The sequence below is a fragment of the Neovison vison genome, chromosome 13 (assembly GCF_020171115.1).
Source record: "Neovison vison isolate M4711 chromosome 13, ASM_NN_V1, whole genome shotgun sequence".
NCBI classification, from domain to species: Eukaryota; Metazoa; Chordata; class Mammalia; order Carnivora; family Mustelidae; genus Neogale; species Neogale vison.
In genome coordinates, this window is record NC_058103.1 from 52,057,413 (window position 1) to 52,076,792 (window position 19,380).

Sequence of the window (19,380 nt, forward strand, 5' to 3'; positions counted from 1 at the left end):
ACTTTGGTACATAACAGATGTAAGAAAGTGATTTTTTTTAAAGATTTATTTATTTGAGAGAGAGAGAGAGAGAGTACATGAATGCGGGAAGGGGCAGAGAGAGAATCTCAAGTAGACTCTCTGCTGAGCATGGAACTGATGTGGGGATTGATCTTAGGATCCTGGGATAAGGACCTTGAAATCATGACCTGAGCCAGAACCAAGAGCAGGTGCTCAAACAACCGAGCCACTCAGGCACCCCAGAAAGTGATTATTTTTTATTACTGCTTTGTTAGAGGCAGTATGACAGTGAGGTGGACGCTTGATACAAATTTGTGTGGTGATGTTCGCCTCCTTGTGGCATTCCTCATAACTCTGTACGTGGACCACCCAACTTTGATTTCTTGCAGTGCATTATGCTTAACTCGTGGCAGTTAGTCACATCATGACAGATCTTTTTGTCTCTCCCATTCCAACTCCTGTCCTTATATTAACTCATATACTGATCACATACTAATTTTTATCTTTACAGCTCCTTCCAGATATCTGCAATGGCTTCATATTATGCTTATAATTGTTTCTAAAAGGCACAATTCTATTTTGCCAAAACTAAAGTCTTACTTTGTGGAGGTTGGCAAGGATGGAAGAGGGTCAGGACAGAATGAAGATGGCTGGGGAAAGGTCCATAGATAAGTCAGAGTGGAGGTGAGGGAGTGGGTGGGCAGTGGACAAGTGGAGGACATAGGAAGAGCACAAACAAAACTCACATCCTGGTTACAGAATGTAGCTGCTTAGACCCACCTTAACCTTAACCTCTCAGGGTGTCCATGAGTACAAACAACACATACAAAACAATCAAAAATATAGTCACTTTCTGATCCATCTGAGGTTTCAAATATAGAGGCTAGGTGGACCTACTTTGAGAAAGATGACCCATTATTTAAAGATACCCTAGTTGGGCACCATGCGTGAAGAAGCATCAGTGTCATCACAGTTGTTAATTTATACACCCAAGCCCCAACACATGATCATGAAGCTTTCTTCACATTAGTGTTTAATTAGGTGCCAAGAATGCTGACATGGCTAACATAGTAGGAAGTGTGGAGATGGGCTGGGGAGAACTTAGGATCTCTGTAAGCTAGTCAGCTGGTGTGGAAGCTGTTTTGCTGCATTGGCTCATCTAGCAGGGCTTGAGAGCTACTTACAAAGCCACTCACTTAAAGTAGATGCACTGCTGAGGTGAGTTTCCTTTTAAACCTACCCAATTTATTACTTTTAGAAAATCTTTTATTGAAGTATAATATTCATGTTAAAAAGTGCACAGCTAGGAGCACACCCCTGCCAGTGCTTTCAGAATAAGAAATAGAATATTACCACCCTGCAGAAGTATCCTGTATACCTCCCAGTCACTAACTGCCCCTGGGAAAAGGGTCACCATTATTCTAACATCTAGACAGATAGGTTAGTTTTGCCTATTTTTGTACTTATTAATTTAAATGGAAAATATGCTAATTAAAAATGTTTCTAATAGTACCATATTTCGACTCTGCACTCTGTCACAGTTCTTAAATAAGTTCCTCAGCCCAGATTACTTTTTCTTGCTCTTACATAGGATTCTCATTTTTCTAGATATGGTCTCTCTTACTGTGTACTGTCTTATTTGTCCACTTCCTTATCATTTACCTTAAAACTTGCCGGCAGATTAGATCCAGCATCCTAACTCTGAAGTTCCTTTCCTTTGTCACTAGCATATTGCAGGCCCTGTGCTCTTCCTCTTTCCCAAATGGCTGACTGAATCTCCCCAGTCAGTGAAACTTATCCCACCAACAAGGTTGAAAATGACTTTTGTCCTGATTTGACTTTAAGTCTACAGATGTATTTCTTAGTTGCTCAGCACTAAGTCCAGGCAAATTTCTCCCCTCACCCCTTTCATCTAGGTAACACGAACCTGAATGAAATGTAGAGAATCTTGTTCATGAATCACTCCTTCCACACCTGCTTAGGGTATATGGGATATATTTAGTAATTATTAGTAATGATAATTAAAATCACCGTGAGTTGTTAATAACACATTAAAGTTAAAAAAGAACCAATAATACGTGTGATGTTTATCCAATCCATTCTCCTCAGAAAGACTTGAGCATAATGCCAAAGTTCTTGAAAGCATAAGATATGTCAGGTAAGACCAACGGTGAAAAGTAGAAGTAGTCTGCAATCTTCCACAAGAGGTGGTGTGCTGAGATGAAAAAATATTACCATGAGCTACAGAACTTCATACCTGTCAAATAAAGTAATATTTATCTAGCTAAGTTAGTTCCAGAAGTGATAGAAAAGACTCATAGTTTATTTGTTCCCAGAGAGCAAATATATGTTTTTTGTAAGAAAAGCTGACTCTAACTTCTCTCCCTTTTAGAGGTAGGCCTTTTTAAATAGTCTCCAATCTGGGCTTCCAGAGATAAGTGGATAAAAGTGAGTATATGTGTGTGCTCAAACAACTGTTTATCACTAAATATGTTGAAAATCGAGTTTTTGCCCCTCTTTGGTGATTAATAGCTAGACATGTCTAGGTACTTCTGTCATAAAGGAGGTTCTCAACCATTTCAGCAGATAGTAGGGAACTGGGAAGGGCAGGAAAGAAAACAGAAAGAATGACCGGAAATACAGAACATTTAAAAAAGCAAGTTTCCCATCAGATAACACTCAGATGTGTTATCTTTGAGGAAGCAAAACATGACTGTGCTTGGATTCATGATGGGATGATAAACTTTTCATTAAGACAATTTTCACCACCTAAATTTAAGGAACTGTTACTTTCACAATTTTTATAGCTTTAATTGGTGCATACCAACTATCCATGTGCACACATCCCATCTCTCAAATTAGATTTCCCCATGTCTATTTTCATTATATTGTCTCATACATCTGGCACAGAGTAGGATTGAGTATTTGGCACTCAATAGATTGTTGTTGATGAATTGACTGAATCATTTTAATTCCATAGAAAAATTTTTACTGATTTAAATTTGATCCAGGTAGAGTCAGCTGAAATATAGTGTATTTGCAGACAGAATGTTATGAAAACACTTCAGTGTAAGGACATATCTACAGTATTAATTTAGTAACATTGGTCCTCTGATCTTTCAAAAAATTTCAAAACGATTTTCCTGTTGCCTGTTGGCTAACTAAATAAGGTGAAAAACATGCAAGTCATAACCAAGGTTTTACCTTATTTTAAATCTAAATTAAAACTGTGCTTAAGATATGGAGAAAGAAATACCACTCAGAATACTGAGATTTAACAAGTTTGGAGCTGACAGATCCATGCAGCTGTACTCAGGAGATAGTGTCTGATTTACTGTGCCACTGATTGGATGAAGAACTGCCACTGTTATGATTAGGAAAGAATGTGTGAATCTTGATGTACGAGACAGTGAAATCCTTTCCATAAGCCATTTTCCAGAAGGATGAAACTATCTGTCACACAATAAAAATGAGTTGGATCTGCAACATTGGATAACTGAGGAGAATTAAATATTAATATACTCTAATATTTATGTTCTTACAGATGTAAGTCTAAATATTTATATTATTCAGCTGAATGAGCCAATTAACTGTTTTAAAATAATTTAATTGTCACTTGATTATATGAGTGATAAAATAATTTTTACAACATCTAAATGCTGCAACATCTAGAACATTAAGAATTATATCTTTTAATAATGATATTTTATGAAAACAACATGTCCTGAAATGCTTGGTTGGATTTTTTTTTTTCAAAATTAGTAAGAGCTGCATTAGCAAATTAGTAAAAGTTGTTAAGAGTATTATTGTACACTAACCTTAAGTGGTCATTAATAATTTATTTCCTTAATATTTCATATTCCTTTAGAAAATTATTCTTAGATTTAATTCTATCCACATTTTATTATTTCAAAAGTACTCAAGAAAACACACTACCATTTATTCCTAGGAAAAAAATTAATCCTGAACAAAATATGCATCATGCAGAGTTCTTCAAAGTACTAATTTTTTGTTAAATATATGTATTTTATTTTATTGAATATGTCAAAGCAGAAAGGAGAGGCAAAGTATCCAGGCCAGTTCCTATTGTGGTGTACTATTCATGAAGATTCTCTGTTCATCTTTAAACTGCTTTAAAACCTGCATAAAAGCAATTATTAGAATTATTCCAATGTATATCTAGACACATTTCCAATATATGCTAACGTTTGGTTTAGGTCATTTAAAGATATTTTCAGGGCACACTATAATAGTTAAATCTATGTATAAAACTAAACTGAATACGCTTATCAGTGTGGATAGATAGATATGTAGATAGAGAGATAGATATGACATATTGTCACCTATTCTATATATTTTCACTTTCATGAAGATGTCCTTTGAAACACATTGTTTTTTTAAATTGATGGAGCCTATTTTATCTGGTTTCCCCTTTGTTACTTGTGCTTTTGGTATTATTAAAAGAAACCATTTAGTTTTAGTCCTATGTTTGCTTTTAAGAGTCTTGGATTTTCAATTCATATGTTTAGGTCCGCCACAATCTATTTTGAGGATTTGTTTGTTTGTTTGTTTTTCATGTGGTTTGAGGTAGGGCTCCAATGCTATTCTTTTACTTACATATAGCTATTGTCCCAGAACCATTTGCTGAAAAGTTTATTCTTTCTTCCCACTGAATTTGCTTGACGCTTTTATCAACAACCAGTCACTCATAAATAAAAGGGCTTATTTTGGTTGAAAAATGCTGGTAGGTAGGGCTTGAGACTGTTTATATAATAATCCTAAAAGGTCTTGGCATTCTTTTGGTGGGTACCTAACAAAAAGTGAGAAAAAGTATTAAGGGGAGTTAAAGTCCATTGTTTTGACCTAGAAGAAAGTTTAGCAACGTTGTTGCCTCTGTAATATAGAAAATGTACTTAAAGAACTAGAGATCCAGCTAAAAGGAATTACCAGGCAGTGTCGAAAGTGCCACTTGGCTCCTTTTTTGACAATAATAAATAAATTAAGAAGGAAAGGGATTGTTTGGTGAACAAATGGTTAGATATAAAGGCGCTGAAATTTGCTGGTTTTGAAATAAAACTGTTTCTCATTTCCAGGATCTCCACATGGCACACGGTTTTCAAATTCAGAAATAGCTTTCTGGCAGGGGACCTAGTGGCTTAGTCACTTAAACATTGGACTCTTGGTCTCAGCTTAGATCTTGGTCTCAGTGTCCTGAGTTTAGGCTCTGCATTGAAAAAAATAATAATAAATAAACAAACAAAAAAAAGTCAACCAACAAACCAACAAAGAAAAAACTAGCTTCCTGACAAAGACCAAACCCAGGACACTGTCAGGAAAACATACTATATAGACAAAGCCAAGAGAGCCTGACTGGTAAGCTCTTTGTTAAGGCCTGAGAAAGACTTAAATTGATGCCTCAGATTTTCTAATAGACAAAAATGCCCTCTAAGAATTTTAAGGGTGTTCCTTGCAGGTCTTCTCGAACACCAAGTTCTAAGCATCTTAAGATGTTGCCCTACACAGCCTTTCAGGGAGTCCAAGGTAGATCAGGATTTATCTCAAAGAGATTTGTCAATGGGGTTTTCACCAATGACAAAACCACCAATACAATTCACAGAACCCTACAAAGTCTTTAAGGAAGGTGTATCACTGGAAACACTGTCACATTGGACTAAAGGAGACAGGCATGGTACCAAAAGAAAATAGACCTTTAGATACCTGAACTTCAATGGACATGAGGCATATTTAGAATAATACTCAGCTATAAGCACAAGACTCTTTTGGTGGGAAATGAAACAATATTCTGAAGGTTGATTATTAAGATCTCAGAGGGTGCAGCCAAGACTTGTACAAAACTATTATCAAAAGTAGTGTTTAGCCATAGTCAAAGAACTAGCAACTTGTGCTTGAATGCTTTTCAGACTTTCTGTGGACCACTGCTTCATGAATGCCAGTGTCTTTGGTAGTTGTGTTATGCCTGCCCCACCATTGTATTTTGGATATTTGGGGGACAGATTACTTCTTAGTTCATGAATCTTCAGATGGAGAGAAAGAAATTCATCTATGCTTGGACCTGATTTAGATTACAAAAATCTGGACCTCAAATATGAACTTAATGGTGCCACAGATGCAAATTTAGGAGGCTACAGTGGTGCTGTGCTTTGCTTACAAGAAAATGTAAATTATTTGTGTCCAGAAGGAAGGTTATAGTGGATTTAAAGTACGTCTACCAATCTCTATCATGAAAAGGAGTCTAATCCTTCTTCCCTTGAATATGAGCTGGTATTGGTGATTTATTTCTGATAAAAAGCATGCAATGGAATTGGTATTATGTAACTTCTGAGATTTGGTGATAGATTTTTCTACTTGGATTTCTCTCTTAGGATGTGTGCTCTAGGAACCCAGTTACCATGCAGTGATGAATTCCAGGACACAGGAACAGGCTCATGTCATTTTCTGGCTGGTATATCAGTTGAAATCCTACCTAAAGCATAGATCATCAAACATGGAAGTGATGCAGCCTTCAAGATGATTCGGTCACAGCAACCATCTGACCGCAATGTCATGAACAGACCTCAGGAAGGAACTAACTTGATGAAAGCAGTCAATACTCAGAATCATGACAGATACAATAAATGAATTTTTAAATTTAACATCACTAAATTTGGGGTAGTTTCAGATATATTAATGGATAACCAGGACTCCTTTAATATTATTTTTTGTATGGAATCTTTGCATAACACATATCCTCCCTCCCTCTCTCTATACATATATATATATATATATATATATATATATATATATATATATATATAATGTGTGTGTGTATGTGGTTGCATGTGTGTGTCTCTATAAAGACCCACACACATACACTTATTGACTTAATTATTTTAATCTTACAAAAGTTTAAATTTTTTTGAAGCAATAAGATTTCCTTCACAGTTTCTGCTCTTTGTGTTCTGCTTAAATAAGACTTTATCACTTCAAGACTATAAATAAAGTCATGTGTCCTTTCTTCTAGTATTTTTTTAATCCTAATGTCTAAATCATTGATCCATCTGGAATTTCTTTTGTTATAAGACATTTGGTAAGAGTCCATATATTTTAACACAGGAAGCCAACATCTACTGAATAATTTTATTCCTTCAAGTAATTAGCATGTAAACCATGAATTTAGAGGCAACTGCAATAGTACCATGTGCTAAAGTCTTCCTAATTCTTTGTTGCTTCAAATTGTATTATTATTACTTAATTCTTTTCTTGTAAGGCTTTGCTCCTGGAAAGCTGTGAGAGAAAAATTTTAAATTGGAAGCTATTATCTATATTTTAGTGTTAATAAAGGATCTGAGCATAGTTATGGCATAAATATTGTTGGAAAACTTTGAAACCTTGGGACTATACAAAGCAAATCACTTAAAGAGTGAAAGTGAGAACAGGTATTAAGAAACAGAAAGTAGTATTACCTGCTCAGAATTGGAAAGACTTCTAGTAAAACTAATGTAGCTTCAGATTCATAGACAGTCACTGACACGTGCCCTTCCAAGGCCCTAGGATGGGCCCCAGCTATGAGGTCAGACATCGTTTTTATACAATTTGCAGTCTCTTTTGCATTTTTACTTCTGGTCTTTCACACTTTCCCTGAGGTCAGACAGCATTGGAGTGGCCTTGGCAATATGGGGATCTGACTAAAAGAAAGTTATTAGAGAAGGCATTTAATATGGGCTTGGTAGGGTATATTTATATGGTTTGTGGGTACATGATATAAGGATAATTTATTGCTAGTTGTTCTGGTTTGAAATTGCTTCCAAGAGTATACTGCCTACTCACTGCAACTACTCATTCAGCACTGTGATCCAAAGATATATGGTCAAAGAGGTAAGTGCTTATTTAAATAACTGAGAAAGCTGAAATATACCATTTTTATTGCAATTTGGAAAGATATTTTGGGCATTTCACTTAGAACAAGTGAAAAACATACACTTCTTTCTTGGCAATATTCTCAAATTTATTTATGAAATAACTGAGAAAAATGAGTAAAAACTGATGGATGGATTACAAAACACATACAATGAAGATAAATAATATCAATAAAAATACTCTGTAATCAAGAACCAAATTAGTGCCAAAACAAATTTTAGATGACATCAATAGATGTAATTAAGCAAAAATTTTAATTGAAGTTATAAATAGCCCTTTGGATTGTTTTACAATGCAAATAAAGGAGAATAATGAATTATTTGAGCCCATCAGAAAAGATTTAAATTTCAGGCTGACTTGACATGAAGCATTAAACCAATGAAGTAAAAATAAAACTTTGGAGAAGGTATTAACAGTGGCGTGTTAATACATGTTTACTACCTGGCTCTTCAGAAAAAAAGAAAAAGTATACAAAAACCCCAACTTCTAGTTTTGCCAAGGGTATAAATACTGTCACCATAGCCACTTTAATTTACCAGTATCATGTCACTAAACTCAAAGTTGGGCAGAGACGCACACAATCAGCTTTATGAGTACAACTTAGATGAGTGGGTTCCAGCCTTCTCATCACTCTATGACATGAATTGTATCACTGTAATCTGGTTCTCAAGTGTTGTTTGTTAATTTAAGAGTAGTCATTGCCCAGAAAAAGCTGAAATTCCTTGAAATATTATAGTTCATATACGGAAAGAGATAAGGGTTTTCTTAACTTGACAACAATCCTAAAAATGTACTTGGCATTAATAATATTTAGTTGTGAGACTGAGAGAAACTTTATATGTTATTACTATAGATTTTGACAATATTACTGGAGGAAAAATGGACTTGAGATTCTATTGTTCATAAAAATATTAAAGATAATAGTCAACTGGGGTACCTGGGTGGCTCAGTTGCTTTAGTGTCTGCCTTCAGCTTGGGTCTTGATCCCAGGATCTCCCTATGTTGAGCTCCCTGCTTAGCCTGCTTCTCCCTCTCACTTACTTGAGCTCTCTCTCTCAAATAAATAAACAAAATCTTTTAAAAAAAAGTAGTCTATGGAGAGGAGATCAAAGAATATGTATCCAGAAAATATAAGGAAGATTTTAAAAGTAGATCAGGAAGTTAATGAAAATACATTATTTTAAAAACTCTGTTCTGTAAATTTTAATAGTTATTTATAATTCATAATTTATTTTCTCATTCTAAGTAATATTTTTTCTGTCTTTAATTTTGAATTGAAAATGTGCATTTTTTTCTTAAAGAGGACCCTCAAATTGTATTGATTTCAGACCCACAGACCCTGGATGTGCCACAAAATTGATTCATAATTCATCTTAGAGCCAGCTTAACTTTCAGATGTTAAGTGATAGCCTGTACAGTTCTGCTGACCTCTGACAGTAAATTTTGAAAGAGAAAATTTTTGAAAAAAGCGTTCACATATGGGTTGAATTTTCTTCAGGATCCACCACTTGCCAAATTTTATTTTTGGGTGAGTCATGTACCGTTTCTGAATACTATTTTTCATTTTGAAAATCAGGCTAACTTGTTTTTGTATGCCTTTTAAGATAATCATTTTGGAGAATTGAGTTAAGTGATATACAGGGAAATATCTTTATAGATTAATGAGATACATGTCCTCCCTGACACAGCTTTACTCTTACTTTATCTTGTGTATATATGTTGCAGTAATAAGGTGAACTTCCATGCAGTGAACCTCAAAACTTACTAAATTTTCTAGAAACAACTTGGTAATACCATTTAATTATGTTAAATGGCTTATTAAGTTGAATGTTAAGACACACTTTTTAAAAATTAAAACATATACAAAAATAATCTACCTCTTTCCATAAAGAATATAGGCAAATTTCAATTAAGATGATAAAGGAAAGTAAAGCTTTAGTATATGTTCTGCTCCTGAATTCCTTAAAATTGTCTCTAGAACTATTTTAAAATACTATTTTGTACAATCCCAAGGAGAAATAAAAAACAATTATCTTCTAGATTTAGTCAGAATTTTACAAACCCTTCTACTGTCCAGTAAAGAATTAAGAATTCTTATTTCTTTGAAATCAAGAGTTAGCAAAAATTGGCAGGTCGTGGGTTTATTTTGTTCATTTTAATTCATGTTGCTACATGCATAATTTTTTTTATGTGGGTCACTGGCACTATTTGTAGTTAATCCACATTTTGCTGCTTGAGTGACTGATGAGAAGACTCATTATAAAATATCACTTTGTCAAAGTAGCCAGCCTTTATTTATGACCAATTAGCTCCTGGATGTTGACCTCCAGGTAAATCAATAAATAGGCTGAAGCTGCTTTTGCCAGAGCTCTATAGTAGTAGTTCATGAATATATAAATAGAATAATAAAATAAATAAATAAAATAAATAGAATAAATAAAATAAATAGAATAATAAAAAATAAAATAATATATATAAAAAGAATATAGTAGAATAAAATAAAACTAATTAAAATAAATAAAAATAAAATAAATAATAAAAAATAATAAATAAATAAAGTAAATATTTACCAAGAAGTAAATATATCTGTCCACATATGGATCTATAACTTAGCATACGATCACATGTATTTTGTCATTATTAAAATAACATGAAGTACATTTATTCTTACAGAAAATGCTTTAAAGTAATATAAAAATCAGGACATAAAAGTGGTACATATAAAATTATCATAAAAAAAGGTCCAAATCTTTAATATTTTAAATATTAAAATGTTATTTTAATATTTATTAAATTTAATATTTATTAAATATAATATTTATTATTTGTTCATATCTTTATATTTTTGTCATGCATATATGCTAATTTTTAATAAATATTCATTATATTTTTAAGCAGGAAAATAATTACTTTTTGAGACAATCTTTAGTTCTTGTTAGTCTTTTATATTTCAATTCTACTAAGTACTATAAACTAGATTTCTATTCTCTTTTATGTTGCAGTGTCTCCACCATTTATAAATGGTTTATTAGGTCTTTGGGGTGAAGGATGGAAATTACAGAGTTTGAGATACCCTCAAAGTTAGAAGGCACAGTCCCCAAGATTTTCCTCATTTCTGATATCAACTACAAGTTTGGGGGATTCCACAAACTAACTTCAGATTTGATAATTCACTGTAAGGACTCACAGGACTCACTGAAGGCAATTATACTCATGGTTATGGTTAACTACAGGGAAGGAAGACAGATTAAAATCAGCTGAGGAAGGAAGTAAAATAGGTAGAATCTGGGAGGATTACCAGACCATTGAGCGTCCTTATCCTCTCCCTACTAAGTTAGGATACATTATTCTTTTAACATTAATTTGACAATAGGCATAGAAACCAATCAGGAGAATTTGTCCAAACTCCAGTTTTCAGAGTTTTTATTGAGAATTCATTATGTAGCCCTGATTAATTGATTGACTGTGCCATGATAACTGAAAGTCTCCGGGTCAAATAGTACCACTGACCCAAAGACTTCCTTCACAATGCTGATCTTTCTGGCATTGTCAGCCCTCAACCTAAATCGCACTGTTAGACTATCTAGTATCACCAAATTCCCTAGGTAAAGCCCTAGAAATTACTTCCTAGAAGCTTTGGGCAAGGTTGACTTCTTTACACGGGGACTAAGCAGATCAATAATGTAGTGATTTACCATGTATCCCAAATAGTATGGCATTTTATTTCTGAGCTAGTTCTCAGTATTTGCTGATACAGAGAAAACCAAAATGTGAATGGATTAAAATGTCTGATGGGTGAGACAGAACTTTCAAAAAAGCCTTCCAAAGTCAGTGCTTTGTCAATTGGAATACTTATTTCATAATTAAAGAACTCTAATATCTAATTCCTAAGGTTGACAGTTCACTTTCATTAAGAAAAAAATCTGTTTAGTGGATAAAGAGATTGTCCATTAAACATAATCTAAAATATAATGGGGTGTTTTGGTATAAATGATTAAATAATATCAACATTTAATTAAATATTTGCTCATGCATGTCTATAAACCACATAAACCTCATTTTATTGGCAAATGACTAGGGCAGCAGGGGAAAAAAATAACATTGCTTCCAACATTAGTCTTCTTAAATAAATGGACAGTACACAGGAAGCCCACACACTCAATATATGGGAAGACAAGCCTCACCCATAGCACCCCAACCCAAGATCAGAATTTTCAGATTGGACTAAATCTTTTTAAGAGAAAAGTGATTTCAAAAACATATGTAGATTCTTTGTACTGAGTCAATTTTAGTATAGCACTTTTATTATTATGCTTTATTATAGCATCTTCATTATTTTTATTATAAATTATATCTGTTATAGCATTACTTAAATATTTATTTAAAAAACTATGCATCAATTCTTATTGCTCACTATATAAAACTGACTAAAGTGGTTTATAAATTTTGTGTAAGTATGAAACCTAAACAAGTAAAAATTTACAAACTAAAACCAATCAAATTCTAATGCATGTATTTATGTGTTACTTCTCTCTGAATTCATCCTCACCTATTTTTTCCCTAATTTTCTGGAACAATATAAAAAAAAAAAATAACTCATTCGGGGGAAACTTGTGCTGTACTACCAAAGCATGAAGTTAAGTGTACATACTCAGTTCCCATATCCAAAATAATAATAATAATAAAAAAGATTCCCCAAAAGAGAAAAACCAAAATGAAGTACCAGCCAAAAATGAAAATGCATTCATTAGACACTTGGGACTAAACACTTAAAATCATCTGACTACACTTCTATTCAGAAAATGTGCATTTGTCAAATAGATAAGGGGACCATTGTGAAACAGGTACATGAAAGACAGGCAGCATGACCACCCATTAGCCATGACAATAGACACAATCAGCTGACTTTGAAGAAAAGCCAGCCATAACCATGATTCTTACATTCACTACACAACTCTAGGAAAATATCAAGTTGTTCATCTAGGCTATCAAACATTTTGAGATTACACTTTCCAATGTGAAGTTACTACAAAACACAGATGAAAATGACTTCATCTTTGGTGGAAGCTTTCACACTTCACTGAGAGTCTAAGCAGGAACATGTCTCTTAATCACAATATACCATCCAACACCAAGTGATGAGACACTTCATAATGACTCAGTGATCAACAATGCAGATGGTTTCAGCAGCAGGAGAGGACATCCAGGGTGCATGTCAGTATCAGTATATTAGTATAATAAACTTCAATGCATAATTTTCTTTGAGAACAAAGTCCAGGTTTAGCTCTTTGTGAAATGGTTGCTTTGTGATATTAAAGAAGGAAAGAAAGTGCTGCATTGAACTGATACATAGGACTATTCTTTTCCAGTCTGTGCATGAAAGCAGAAGAAATTTGTTTGTCTAGTGTTAATTCCAAGTACATAAAGTCTGCCTTGATGCACAAGGCACCTAATCAACATGTACAGGTATATATTGTTTTATTGTGCCTCATTGTATTGTGCTTCACAGATATTACCTTTTCTTATATATTAGAAGTTTGCAGCAACCTTGTGCTGAGCAAGTTTATTGGTGCCATTTTTCCAATAGCATTGTTCACTTTGTGTCTCTGTGTCATATTTTGGTAATTCCTAGGATATTGAAAGCTTTTTTCATTATTATTATATTTCCTATTGCTAGCTGTGATCAGTGATTATGATAGACTTAAAGCCCAGATGATGGTCAGCATTTCCTAGCAATATCATTAAATTAAGGTGTGTACTTTCTTTTAGACATAATGCCATTGTACACTTAATAGTATAGTGTACACCATAGTACACTATATGTATACTGTATTAATGTATAGTGTAAACATAACTTTTATATACACTGGGAAGTCAAAAAATTAATTTGACTCACTTTATTACAATATTCACTTTATGGCAGTGGTCTGGAACTGATCTCCCAATATCTCTGAGGTATGCCTGTACAGAATATTGCAGACTTCCTACATAGGAGTTGCAGAATAGGACAAAGAAACCATGGAGGAAAGAATTTTTCAGAGTCAAAGCTGAATCATCAAGCTTCAACATATTTACCTGCCTTCTTTCTAAGGATTCCTAGAAAATGATCTCTTCGACCCATCCCCAAATTTATTTTTCCAGATTATGCATTATTAGCTTTAGCCAAGTTTGTCATCTTTATTTTTCCTGCGTATGCACAGCTAAGTGGTGGCATGCTAAAGCCAGCTAATACTGGCTGACAAAAGCTTGACTGTGTGCATCTATCTTTTCCCATCATCGTCTTCATTGATACGACATTGGTGACTGAAATTGATGATGGAGTATTTACACCACAGAGGTTAGTTAACCCTGGAAGTTGTGATTTTCCTCTCCCCGCCCCTGCTCCCCAATGAGCAGGCTATTAAATATTTACCAACACACCACTGTACCTCAACAGTGTTGTGTATTCATTCAAACATTTATTATTATGGGTCACATGATTTACCAAAAACAGGTGACAAAACAGCGAGCCAAATAGACATGGTTCTTGTTTTCACAGCACTTAACAGGCTTATGTAATTGCCATGCCCCTTTCTTGTCTTATTCCTTACCTTCACCTACATATGTTCTACTCATTCTTTAATCCATCTCTATTTTATATGACACCAGTGTCTCCCTTTGCTAAATTTTTACTGTACTTACAAAAGTAATAAATTTAGCAAGTAAGAAAAATCTGATTTCCCATGTATTATCTTCTTGACTATATTTCAGGCAACTTCAAAGCAGACAAGTTTTAAAATTTTTTGCAAGGTTTGCTTAGCGTGATACACATTGTGGGTGTCAGGAGCTGGAAGATAGGGGACACTCAATTTTGGGGACTGAGGGAAGCTAATGCTTTTAATGTTTTAAATAGAATAGTGTGGCTCATGCATTTTCTACCGCCCCACCCCCAATACTTAACAAGGCTAGAGAAAGTAGTTTAAGTGGAGAATCCCAGTCTGGCTCTCACCTTCTCTACCTGTCCTCTGACTTTGTCCTGCAACTGTGAGGGGCCCCATGCATAAATGTGACAGGGTGACCAATCATTTTGCCTGGGACTAAGGGGTTTTGGAGGATACAGGACTTCAATGCTAAAATTGGTACAGTTCCAGCAAGCCATGATTGGTCACCTTTTGGATTAAGGAAAGAGGATTATGCAAACAGACCCTGATAACACATCTCTTGGTTAGAGAATTCCAGGGGTTTGAAAACTCAAAGCATGACCTAGAAAAGGGTCAGTGACTGAGATGGCACATGAACTCTGTTTGGCTATATTCTTTTTACCTCACAGACTCCTTTCCCCCAGAATAATGATAGAATCTAGGTATGCAGTAGTAGAAACAGATGCAAACATGTTTATAAAGTTAAAGATAGGGCGCCTGGGTGGCTCAGTGGGTTAAGCCGCTGCCTTCGGCTCAGGTCATGATCTCAGGGTCCTGGGATCGAGTCCCACATCGGGCTCTCTGCTCAGCAGGGGGCCTGCTTCCCTTCCTCTCTATCTGCCTGCTTCTCTGCCTACTTGTGATCTCTGTCTGTCAAATAAATAAATAAAATCTTTAAAAAAAAAAAAAAAAGTTAAAGATATTAAAAGCATGCTTATACTATACCCATTTCTTTTCTTCAGTCTTGCAAAGCTTTTCTTTCTAACCTCCCCACACCCATTTCCAGTCTATTGGCCATATTATATACAACAAGAATGATATTTACCATATCATACACAAGAGTGATAAAAAAGATAAAGGTTTAAAAAAGAGTAATAAAATAGATTTTTAAAAAGAGAGATATTAACTGTATTATATACAAGAGTAATAAAACCTGTGTAATGCTCTTAAGTGGTCTTAAACAAAAAAGCAGAATCCCTAATTTGGTAAAATGAGCCCTGCATGACACACAAGGCCCCTGTCTTACACTGTTCTCATATTGTGCCACTAATCCCCTCACTCATGGTCATACTGGCTTTACTTTACTTCCTTAAATGGTTCAAGTTCTTGCCTGCTTCAGAGTCTTTGCATATGCCAAGCCCCGCATACCACAGTCACTATATGAAATCCCTTTCCTGATAAAGTTGTCCCTGTCCATGCCTCAGGCTTGCTCAGGGCTTTATCCCAGGCTCTCAGGGCTCACTCTGCTTTTCCTTTTTGGCACATTTTGTACTTAGTAATATGATGATATATTATTTGAGGAGTTTCAAATCCTTTCCTACACTTTATAAGCTCAGTGAGGGCAATACAACATTCCTTGCTGCTTTCTCTCCATATTCAGGTTTACACAATAAATAAGAGCTATTTGAAAAGAATAGGAATATAGAAATAAAGGAAGAAAGGAGAATAAGCAAGCTTTAATATAGTATGGAAAAGTTCTTTAAATTGGAAGTTTTGATATTTCTATCCTGATATGGATACTTCGTAAACCCTACTCACTTTAAAGATAGGAATTATTTTGTCACAACCTATTTGTTTCTCTTTTTATTTTACTTTTTTAAAATAGGCTCCATTCTGGGTATGGAGCCTGACATGGGGTTTAAAACTAGAACCCTGAGATCAAGACCTGAGTTGAAATTAAAAGATGCTTAATTGACTGAGCCACCCAGTGACCCTATTTGTGTCCCTTTTAATGAGAAAGCACGAGTGGAGTATATTCACATTGGAAGGACTTTGTTCCATGAGTCATAGATTTGTGAAACAGCATTAAGGAATCAAAACAAAACTATAAAAATTCAAGTAGGGATTATAGATTATTCATAAATTCTTTTTCTTTCATTTTCCTCCTTCTCACATTCCGATCCCAATCATGAGACTTACAAAATCTCATATCAGAAGGAGAAAAGTATTAAACTCATCCTCAAGTGTAAAAGATTAATAAGGCATAGTTCCTCTTCTATAGTTTCTAGCAGCTGTAACACTTGAAAATGCAAATAGCCTTAAGTTGAAAAATTCAATTGGTATTTCAATTTTGTGTTTGCCGTTTTGATAAGATCATTCCATATGGCCAAATAAAACAGCTAAAGTTTCATGTTTCTAAAGCGATTATCAAGCAATAAATACAATAAATATGTTTTCATTCTCATCTCTTTTTGAACCTTATCAGACAGAGTATGCCAAGAAACCACTTTACCTAAAGAAGGAAAACTACATATTCTTTGAGAACTAGCAATCCTTCTATAAATGCTGGTGGGAAATAAGAGTTCTGGAAAATTGATTTAGACAAACTAGACACAAAGTATATTGCATAGCTGGAGACACCTTCCTTATTTAAACTCTACTGAAAGTATGTCTTTTATACTTAAGACAAAGCCTATGCCCAAGAGGGACAGCAGGAAGTGTTTCTCTGGCTATTGCGACAAAGCCCAATTTGTTACCTGGCAACACGAAAATATACCTAGCCCCTGTCTGCTCTGCGCATGTGCCAAGTTGGACCCACAGAGGCATAGAGTGTCGCTGTATCTATGGTGGGGATGTCCTGAAAGAGCGTCTTCTTGACGTCATCAGGACTCTATGATTCCCACAGGGGAAGATGGGCAAATGCATATAAGGCGCATGCGCAGGCGTGTGAGAGCACGCCTCTTTCTCTTCGTCGCCGGCCGGCCGAGGTTCCTGGTGTTGCCATGGGCCGCAGACCAGCTCGCTGTTACCGGTATTGTAAGAACAAGCCATATCCAAAGTCTCGTTTTTGCCGCGGTGTCCCTGATGCCAAGATCCGTATCTTTGATCTGGGTCGGAAGAAGGCGAAAGTGGATGAGTTCCCACTCTGTGGCCACATGGTGTCTGATGAATACGAGCAGCTCTCCTCTGAAGCCCTGGAGGCCGCTCGAATCTGTGCCAACAAGTACATGGTGAAAAGCTGTGGCAAGGATGGCTTTCACATTCGAGTGCGGCTTCATCCCTTCCATGTCATCCGCATCAACAAGATGCTGTCCTGTGCTGGGGCTGACAGGCTCCAGACGGGTATGCGCGGTGCCTTTGGAAAGCCCCAGGGCACAGTGGCCAGAGTCCACATTGGCCAAGTCATCATGTCCATCCGGACCAAGCTTCAGAATAAGGAACATGTGATTGAAGCCTTACGCAGGGCCAAGTTCAAGTTCCCTGGACGCCAGAAGATCCATATCTCCAAGAAGTGGGGCTTTACCAAGTTTAACGCTAATGAATTTGAAGACAAAGTGGCTAAGAAGCGCCTCATCCCTGATGGCTGTGGAGTCCAATACGTTCCCAGTCGCGGCCCTCTGGACAAGTGGCGAGCTCTGCACTCCTGAGATCTTGGACAGCATTGACTCCTCTGGTCTGATATGCTTACCAATAAATATTATTCACTGACAAAAGATAAATGTTTTTTTTTAATATTTTAAATATTTTAAGTGTTTATCTGATTTTTAGAATATAGAGTATGAGAGATAGAGTGTTTATATTAAAACAGAATTTTAATGGCAAATGATAGTTTCCTTCGAGTGGGAATGAAACAATCCGTATGTGATTTATAGAGACAGTTATTGCAGTTCTAATCCAAAAACTTTTAACTTGGGACAGTAGGGAACTATGTCAAAAGTTTTGTTTGGGGGCGCCTGGGTAGCTCAGTGGGTTAAAGCCTCTGCCTTCAGCTCAGGTCATGATCTCAGGATCCCGGAATCCAGCCCCGCATCAGGCTCTCTGCTGGGCAGGGAGCCTGCTTCCTTCTCTCTCTCTCTGCCTGCCTCTCTGCCTGCTTGTGATCTCTGTCTGTCAAATGAATAAAATCTTTTAAAGGGGAGGTGAACCATGAGAGACTATGGACCCTGAAAAACAATCAGGGTTTTGAAGGGTGGGGGGTGGGAGGTTGGGGGCTCCAGGTGATGGGTATTGGAGAGGGCACGGATTGCATGGAGCACTGGGTGTGGTGCAAAAATAATGAATACTGTTACCCTGAAAAAGAAATTTTTAAAAAATAGAAAAAAAATTTAAAAAGTTTTGTTTGTAGTGAAGCTACATAATAAATTATGTAGCTATATTCTTATCTTGAATAAAAAATAGCTAGAAAAAAACCCAAGATTTGTAGAGGAAAAAAAATCGTTCTTGTTTATGGAAAACAAGCAATAGGGATGAAAATAATGATAGGCATTAGTGACATTTCAACTACAATCTCTGGAACTAAAAAATCCATTCTTAAACTTATTGCTTATGTTTTCCTTATACATTTCTGCACATTGATTTTAGAATTTCTTATGACCTCCAATTATCAGCCTTTGGACAGCTGGCTATAACTGCAAAAGGTTTCCTCAGATAAGCCTTTTATTATCTCACAGTCAGGAGACAACAGTCCAATCTTTTCTTTATCACCTAAAGGTCATAGGTTGATAACAGAGTTCACATTACTTGTATCTGAGTCCCAGTAGAACCAACAGAAAAGAGAATATGACACCAAATCAATCTGTGCTCTACAAGGACCCTAAAGAGAGTTTACAATCTGTAGGTGCTT

At 35.5% G+C, this 19,380-nt stretch overlaps 1 protein-coding gene across 1 annotated transcript; it reads left to right on the top strand.

Moving 5' to 3' along the window:
• Positions 1 to 17,501: 17,501 nt before the first annotated feature.
• RPL10L (ribosomal protein L10 like) lies at positions 17,502 to 18,244 on the top strand. Its single transcript, XM_044230058.1, has one exon. It carries the CDS (start codon positions 17,540 to 17,542, stop codon positions 18,182 to 18,184), a length of 645 nt encoding a protein of 214 aa, XP_044085993.1. The 5' UTR covers positions 17,502 to 17,539; the 3' UTR covers positions 18,185 to 18,244.
• The last annotated feature ends 1,136 nt before the right edge of the window (positions 18,245 to 19,380 follow it).

Coding starts and splice junctions, on each gene's coding strand:
- RPL10L (XM_044230058.1), top strand. CDS start 17,540: ATGGGCCGCAGACCAGCTCGCTGTTACCGGTATTGTAAGAACAAGCCA.